General features: G+C 43.9%; 1 protein-coding gene across 6 annotated transcripts in view; it reads right to left on the bottom strand.

Moving 5' to 3' along the window:
• Positions 1-22: 22 nt before the first annotated feature.
• Positions 23-8,565, bottom strand: part of GLT8D2 (glycosyltransferase 8 domain containing 2) — a 46,995-nt gene continuing 38,452 nt past the window's right edge. For all 6 annotated transcript variants that reach the window (XM_027593805.2, XM_027593808.2, XM_027593809.2 and 3 more), the window contains 6 exons: positions 8,281-8,398; positions 7,001-7,085; positions 6,279-6,391; positions 4,029-4,195; positions 3,085-3,197; positions 23-548 (listed from right to left, as the gene is read on the bottom strand). In XM_027593805.2, the coding sequence (XP_027449606.1) occupies positions 376-548; positions 3,085-3,197; positions 4,029-4,195; positions 6,279-6,391; positions 7,001-7,085; positions 8,281-8,398 (769 nt within the window). In that variant the 3' untranslated portion in view covers positions 23-375. The remainder of the gene's footprint in view (positions 549-3,084; positions 3,198-4,028; positions 4,196-6,278; positions 6,392-7,000; positions 7,086-8,280; positions 8,399-8,565) is intronic.

The raw sequence follows: 8,565 nt of genomic DNA, 5'->3' as shown, positions 1-8,565 counted from the left end.
GACAAGACTTGCAACCTGTTGAAAAATACCTAAAAAAAGATGTGTGTGAAAAAACATATCTAGAAATTTTTAAAAATTGTGAATACAAGTTGTCATTCAGAGTTAAGCAAATTGATTGCTGAAACCGAGACGGGTTTATTTCCTTCCAACAATACATCTCACGCACCTCATCGTGATTTCCGTAACCCCCCTGTACTTAAGAAGGAGTCCATGCATGCGTGACCCAGGGTGCTGTTTGCACACAGTAGTCTTTGTGGTTTCCATTGTGGATCATATGTCTCAAAGGTACTATTCATAAAGAACAATGAAATAGTAGGGCTACAAATGCACAATTCCACATTTTTGTGTAGGAAATACTTAAAATGTTAAGTTATATCAGCTACTGTGGTGATTGAGTTTAAATATTCCTGCAGGGTCAGGAACAAACCAGCTTTCCCATAAGTCATTGTGAACACTAGGGAAGTCCCAAGGTTTATGTCTTCCATTCCAGTGGAGTAGTTTTGCTTCCTGCAGAAAATGCTCTGAATATCTGGTATCTGGATTCCAGCCTTCATGGTGTTTAAAAGAAAGAAATAGGCTTGTTAGAAAGTAAAAATTTTATATTGAAAATTGAATACAAGTCCATTATTTTTTTTTAAGATTTTATTTATCAGGGGCGCCTGGGTGGCTCAGTCGTTAAGCGTCTGCCTTCGGCTCAGGTCATGATCCCAGGGTCCTGGGATCGAGCCCCGCATCAGGCTCCCTGCTCAGTGGGAAGCCTGCTTCTCCCTCTCCCACTCCCCCTGCTTGTGTTCCCTCTCTTGCTGTCTCTCTCTCTCTGTCAAATAAATAAATAAAAATCTTAAAAAAAAATTTTATTTATGAGAGAGAGGGAGGGGGAGAGGGAGGGTCCTGGGATCATGACCTGAGCCAAAAGCAGATGATTAATGACTGAACCACCCAGGCGCCCCTTGTTTTAGATTTTCTTTCTGCGAAAGAGAATTTAATATTTTTTTAAAACTGAAAATCCCTTAATTAAGAGAGGGTGGATAGCTGGAGTTGTGTGTTAGTCCAGCTTCACATGATGCAAGAAAAAAACAAAAAGCCATCTTCCATTACAAACATAGCTGTGAAGGCGGTCGTGGAAGAGGAGCTAGGTGTTTCAGGCTGTGGTAACATAATTGGAATAATTATCAACTTCCAAAGACTCTACAAAGGAAATGCTCATTTGGGAAGAAGCGCCTTAGAGTCTCCACCTGGGGACATCATCTGTCTGCTCCATGATCGGAGGACTCCCTATGGGCTTGCAGTTTGCTTTTAACTAAATATATATCATACATTTTTAAAATCTTAAGCCTACCTGCTTAGACCCAAACTTAATACCCATTAGTGTTACATTGCTTTCTGCTTCCAAAACGCCCTAAAACTGAATCATTTTTCAAATGATTTCTGTGTAGATTTACTTTGCAGACTTCCCTGATTCCAAAACCTTCACAGATGTAGTCTCTGTTCTACAAAGAAAAATGATTTCTTTCCCTTAGGAAGATTCTGCGCCTTCCTACTTACCAGTTAGATATTTCATAAAATGTGATTGAGACTCTGTTCAAGATCATAAAATGCTCTAACCTTATCAATCTAAGCTCCGCATAACTATTCCTACACAACCTTTTTTATAGACCTCCAACTTTGATGGGATTTTCTGCACATTCATTTCATGGAAATACTGGTATTTGACCTAACAGTGAACCCAACATTATTATAAATCAAACCAGATGGAACACTAGTGTCCTTAACTTCCCTGTGTTGCCTCTGTGTGCACACAGATGCTCAGGAAAATCGAGGAAGATTCTGGTAATGAGGCAGAAGGAAATCTGTACAGAATCAGTAAGAGGAGACAGGACCAGCTTCTATAGTTTTATGTGCCCCTTCTTTTAAAAGGGAGAGTAAGGGACATACCACCTTGCAGGCTGTTCTGAGAATTAGAACTAATATTCACCTTTGTCACCAAAACCTAGCTCAGTTCCTTACAGTGTAGAAGATACTTAGTAAATATACATCCAATTCTAAAATAATGCCCAAATGTCTGAAAACAAAAGGATTTTTAATAACTTTTTTGGTAGCAAAACCTAGATCCCACTCAGAATATTGCATAACATAAATGTATGCATCACATTACCTTTTTAAAATTCAAAACCTTTCTCATTTCTAAACAGGTCTGGCCCAGTGCTTTTGGCTAAGGGATTGTGGCCATGTGTTTGAATGAATGTGTCTTCTGCGCCAGGCTCTGTGCTAAGCAATTTACATGTATTAGGTAATTTATTCCCTATAAAAACTTTATAAGGTTCTGTTAGCTTCAGTTTACAAATGGAGAACTAAGGCACAGAAAGGTTGAATAATTTGCCCAACATAGGTAATAGCAGAGTTGGGATTCCGGTCCATATCGTAGAACCTGCACTCCTGCAGTGAAGACTGAATAGAAGACTCACATGGTACACAGTCAGGAATCAACTTTTTTTTTTTAAAGATTTTATTTATTTATTTGAGAGAGACAGAAAGAGAGCATGAGAGGGAAGAGGGTCAGAGGGAGAAGCAGATTCCCTGCCAAGCAGGGAGCCCAATGCGGGACTCGATCCCGGGACTCCAGGATCATGACCTGAGCCGAAGGCAGTCGCTTAACAACTGAGCCACCCAGGCGCCCAGGAATCAACTTTTTAAAAGAGAAGTTGTGAGCTATCTTGATGCATCAAAAACCATTATGCTAATTCGTTTGGTTTTGCCCACTGCAAGCTACTGCAAGAGAGCAATAAAGGCAAGTGAAAAGTTCTGACAGTGAAAGTTCTATTGTAAAAGTAGGTAATGTTTATTGAGCACATACTGTATGCTAAGCATGAGTCTAATTGCTTCCCATGAATTCCTAGAAACGCACCTCTCAGGCCATTTTTATCAGCTGCATTTGTAGAATCTGAGCAACGAAGGTTAATGGATCACCTCCAAGATCGCCTGGAGGATCTGAACTGAGGCAGCTGGTGCTATAGCACACCGTCCCCCCCTGGTGCTCACAGATCTGTAAGATGCACATTTGTGTTGTCTCCCTAAAATACTTACCCAGGTGCCTTATGTGCCACAGGGGGTTGATTGCGGAGTATTTCCCATGAAACACAATCAGCATTGGGGAGGTGGCTACCCCTCCTCCCAGGGAGCTGCTGTAGAGATTTTCCCTAAGAAATGGAATAGAAAAGCAACATTTGGCCTCGAGCCACACAGACTCAGATAAAGTAGAATCTACTAATTTTGAAAGATGTAAGACAGTCTCCCACTATGTAGTAAGACAATAGTTTTTCATTTTCCCCCAACTTTTTATTTTGAAAATTGTCAGACTTACACAAAATTGTAAGAATACCATGAATTCCCATATAATTTGTCTAGACTCACAGCATAGCATTTTGCCATTTTAATTTTCAGCCTTTTTTATGGCAAATACAGAAGATCAAATTCTGATCCTACATTATGTAGAATAACTACTTAAAATTCAAGGTTATGATGGTATTTAAAATACCCAGATAAAAAAAGATGGACAGGAAATACAACGACACGGTAATAGTGGTTGTGTTAGAGGGGTTTTTTTCCCTCTACTTTAGAACTTCGACAATGAAAAATGATACATTTTTAAAAATTCAACCTTCAAAAACAAAGTTGAGTTTATAAAATCACTCTTAAAAACAAATCTATGTAAGAAGGAGAAACCCAACTGAGATAAATGATTTTCAGTGGAGAAGGTTCACTAGGCTTCTAGGAGAGGACTTAAAATTACATTATTAGTTCATTAGAAAAATGTTTGCATGATAAGATACTGCAGGATCTCCCTTCCGCTGACATACCATCTGAGACTAGATTTTCATCTCTTGTCCCCATTCTTTCTCATCAGCGCCTCTGTAAGAAAATCTGATCTAAGGTGTCTGTGAAATCTTTCTAACCCGAGTTATGCATAGAAAATTAACTGAATAATTCTGTTGCCAAGCATGGAAAATGGTAGAGAGGTTTACACATACTCCACATTTTTTTGCATCCACTTCTCCAGTTGTTTGGTGATGCGCTGGTGCTTCCATTCCGTCATGTTAGCCACAATCACACCCGGATTGAAAGAGCAAGTGCTGGGGCTTATGCCAAGGTCTTTTATGGTCTTCTTCCTGTAGTCCAGATAGCCCATGTATGTATTCTAGAAAGGAATGGGATACGCTTTTGAACAAATGTTTTGTTTCTGAAAAATAGTCATTTTCCTGAAACCACCATGCAGTATTTCTGGGTTTCCTACTGTGTCCCCAGCCACTTCCTAGCGTCCCTGGCTGGTTTTCTCCCTTCCCCAGCCTCTCTTCCAGCACCTGTTCCTGTCTCTAGCACTAACTCCCTCGACAGCCTCATCCAGTCTCATAGCTCGAAATGCTATCCGTGTAGCCGGTCCTGATGTCTCTGGATTCCCAGCTTCTGCCACATCTGCCAACTCTGTCTCCTGGAGGCTTAACAAGGCAGCTCCCCTTACATCCAAACACGGATCCCAGTCCTGTCCCAAACCTGCTTCCTGACAATCTGCCCCACCTCAGTTACTGGCAACTCCATTCTTCCAGATAATTAGGCAAAAAGCCCAGGGTCGTTAGGTCCTCCGTGGTTCCTTCTCATTCACTTTTCATCCAAATCCGTCAGCAAATCCTGTTGGTCTCGTCTTCCAAACTACACTGTCCACACTGCTACCTTCCCGGTCCAGGCTGTCATTGCCACTCACAGGATTTCTGCAAGCTCCTCCTAAACTGTTCCTGCTGCCACCCTTTTCAACTCCACTCTGTTTCTGTCACTTACCTGCTCAAAGCCTCTCCAGTGGCTTCCCATCTCAGAGTAAAAGCCTGAGTTCCTACAATGGGCTGCTACGCCCTGTGCCATCTGCCCCCACTGCCATTACCTTTCTAACGTCTGTTCTCGCCCCGCTTTCCTCTGCCACACCGATCTCCTTGTTCCTTCCATACAAGAAAGACACACTCCAGCCTCAGGACCTTTGAACTTGCCATTACCTCTCCTTGGACTGTTTTTCCCCTAGATATCTGCTGAGGCGGTTCCCTCAGTTCTTTCAGGTGTAGGCTCAGCGACACCACCTCAGGGGAGCCTTCCCTGATCACCCAATTTAACGTACAGCCCGACCTGCACCCTGATCCTCCGTTAAATACTTTGTTTACTGACTGTCTCTTCCCACCAAAATGTAAGCGACACAAAGGCAGGAATTTTAGTTTTGTTTACTGTCTCACTGGTACCTAAAACAGTGTCAGGCATATATAGGAAGTTGCTGAATGGGTGTGGCATGCGGCAGGACATACTGTTTCACCTGCACGAGCTGTCCTAACCCACCTCAGTGTGATGCTCAAAGGTAACAGGGAAATAATGGAAACACATGAGCAAATTCTGGGCACCAGGCAGTTCTGGGAACTTTGCACACATTACCTCATTAATTGCACGCAGTCCCTTTCCACGGATTAACTACTTTAATTCTCACAATAACTCTACAAGGGAAGTACTCTTACTACCTCTGTTGGACAACTGAGGGAGAAGATGACTGGTAAGTAACTTGGCCCAGGGTTACAAACCTACTAAGTGACAGAGCCGAGCTTTTGACCAAGTCGGGGGTGGCCTGAAAGCCGACGCCTCAAAGTGTGTCACATCTCTATTGCCACACATAAAATTATTTCCGGAACTTTTTTTTGGAGAACAGCATTTGCTTCTTAGCACCACCTTGTATTTTAAAGCCATCCTTTTGGCTTCAGTAGTCCATAGAGGTTCAACTTTCCTCATTTCCTCCAGGGCGAGAAGCTCTTTACCCTTGAGGAAAATCAGTATTTTCCTCTATTGAAAGGGGATGGGGGAAAGCGATGATCACAACTCTGAAAACAGAACCCAAAGTTCAGGGAGTCTCTTACAGTAAACCCCCATCTCGGACAGAGAGTGTGGTTCCAGCCACCTACAGAACAAAGGTCCCTTCTGGAGCACTACTGCAGGCTGGAACTTGGGCATCATGTTATCGCATCGCGGCTCACAAAAACAGAACAAAACAGGGACTATTGTTGCCGTGTTTCAGACAAGGAGAGCGGGACTTTGCAGGGTTATCTTGCCCCAGCCTCGGTACGCACGGAGCCGGGGTGGAACGGGCAGCCAGGCCCCTCCCGGGCAGGGTTCTCCCAGGTTAGATTATCGTGAGCTGTGGGGAAGGGAAGGGAGGGGGGCAGCAGGGCGAAGGCAGGACCTCCAAGCAGCGAGCCCACCTGCAGCCCCACAAATCTGTTCATGTCCTGAGCCGAGGGCAAATCGCAGTCACCCGAGAAAGCTGCCGCGTGGCCCAGGGCCAAGGTGGTGTCATAGAGTTCTTGGATATCACCTGAATTTAGAAACACCAGGAGTTAAAATATTATAGCATTTGTTTTAGAGCCAGATAGAGCCTTAGAATGTCAAACAGTCCCCGATTTTGCTAAGGAGGAAAAGTATGTGATCCCAATTTCAAGTGGCGACTGACTTAATAATCTAGCTTGTCTCTGTTCAGAAAGCCACTTGATGGTAAGCTCGGATCGGCACTGGCCGATTTCTTTACTTCTGTTGCCATGTAACTTCCACACCTGTGCTCATCTTATTTGAACGTGGGAGACAGAAAGCCACACTGAAACACCCAAACTTAGCTCACTTCTCAGAATGTCATCAGGGAGACTTTATTGCCCTACATTCTAGGGGTGCAGAGAAAGGGAAGGCTACTAGGTTATTTATTGCTGACTTTGACAGTGGCTCTCAGAAGGTCAGCTGGACTGTCCAGGGAAGTGAGTATCCACCCCTGTTTTCAAATTATTCCCACACTTACAACACTTACTATTCTCCCGACTTGAATACACAAGTCAAAATCACTGGGCGGCCTAGCTATTTGGAAAATGAAGAAGGGAAGTCATTCTACTTATCAGCTGCTCCTTTTCCGAGTGTTCTTGGCAGTCAGCGAGTATACCTTGCACAATGACGTCATCGTCCAAATAGATGACTTTCTCATGTCGATGGATAAGTAGAGGGAGATAAAATCGAACAAAGTTCAGCTGTTAAAACAACAAAGGAAGCGATGGTGGGCAAGAGGCTTGTGGCTCCGCGTCTTCCAGCGCTGGAGGGGTGGCTCTGACCTTGGCCTCAGCTCAGCTCTGGGTGCGGAGCGAGATACAACAGGCTGCAGAGATGCCTCAACGCAGCGTCCCGGTGCCCAGGGATGGGGGCCCGGGGCCGCAACCAGCGCTGGCAGATCACAGCTGCCCAGACGGTGACGGGACACCTTCCCCTCTGTGAACTGCTACAGCGGGGGTCACAGGCTTCCTTCCTGGTCAGTCTTTCAGGCCACAAATTGCCTGCTCTCCTCTACACTAGTAATTTGACGGCTGTCAACTAAGCCTCACGCACGCATGCGCACACACACGCACGCATGCACACGCACACGCACGCACACGGGCACAGAGGCATCCCAGCCGCAAGTTTAACCTGTTAGCTCCTTGGACGAGAAAAAAGTCAGACAAGCAAGAGCGGAGGGTGGGAGTCAAGCAGTTTGATTAGCCGCACCACTTAATCCAAAATCGCATCTCAGCTCACGCTCTGATAATAAATATAAGGAATTGGGAAAAGGTCATGTCATTGAAGGGCTTAGAATTCATTACATTTTCGAGGATGGATTTCAGTGACAGCTATATGTAGAGCATGGCTACATTTTCTGTGAACCCGCCATCAACCCTACTCTTTATGCAAGAAAGAGTCCCTTTTGTAAGAACTCTTGCAGTAAAATACCTTAAGATTCCCAATGCTAGGGAAAACAGTGGGTGTCTCCTGCAAATATCTTAGTTGATCCTATGAGGTATATAATCAACCATGCTACTGTTTTTCCTTAGCTACTGGGATACTCGGCTAAATTTAATGTCCAATTGCAGTACACACAACAGCCTGTGGGTTGGGAATAGTTTTTCCTGGCCTCACAATTTGGCCCCTACCCCCAACCCCTACAGGCATATTCACACACATAAAGGCATCCTACATTTCCTTACGCTTCATTTCTTCTTTAATAGCTTCATTATATTTATGTAAACCATCTTAAATCCTTCTGGAGCAGGTGGTATAAATTATAAATAAGCAGAGCTTGGTGGAGAGCTAACACTGCTTCAGAAATATTCCATCCACATCCCAGTGGCCAGTGCTCCACACTGAGCAAGGGTCTCACCAAAGACTGTCCCCAGCACGGGCGTGTTTCCTACTCACAGGCTGAAGCAGTTCGGGCCTTGATGAATCTGGTCTGATCTTCCCTTTGAGGACTATAGGGTTGAATTCCACGACTTTAAAGTTTATTTCCCTTAGTTTAGAATGTTCGATCCATTTTCTAAAGAGATGACAAAAAAACACACACACACACACACAAAGAAAGCTCTAGTATACACCTCCAACCTTTCCTCACTTTGCCTATTGCTTCAGAGTCAATCTGTTGCCTCCTTAGAAAGTTAAAAATAAAATGTCTAAACCTTCGAGTTTAGTCTATAAATCCTTCTG

This window comes from Zalophus californianus, chromosome 9, assembly GCF_009762305.2.
Source record: "Zalophus californianus isolate mZalCal1 chromosome 9, mZalCal1.pri.v2, whole genome shotgun sequence".
NCBI classification, from domain to species: Eukaryota; Metazoa; Chordata; class Mammalia; order Carnivora; family Otariidae; genus Zalophus; species Zalophus californianus.
This window is presented reverse-complemented; position numbering and strand designations above follow the sequence as displayed.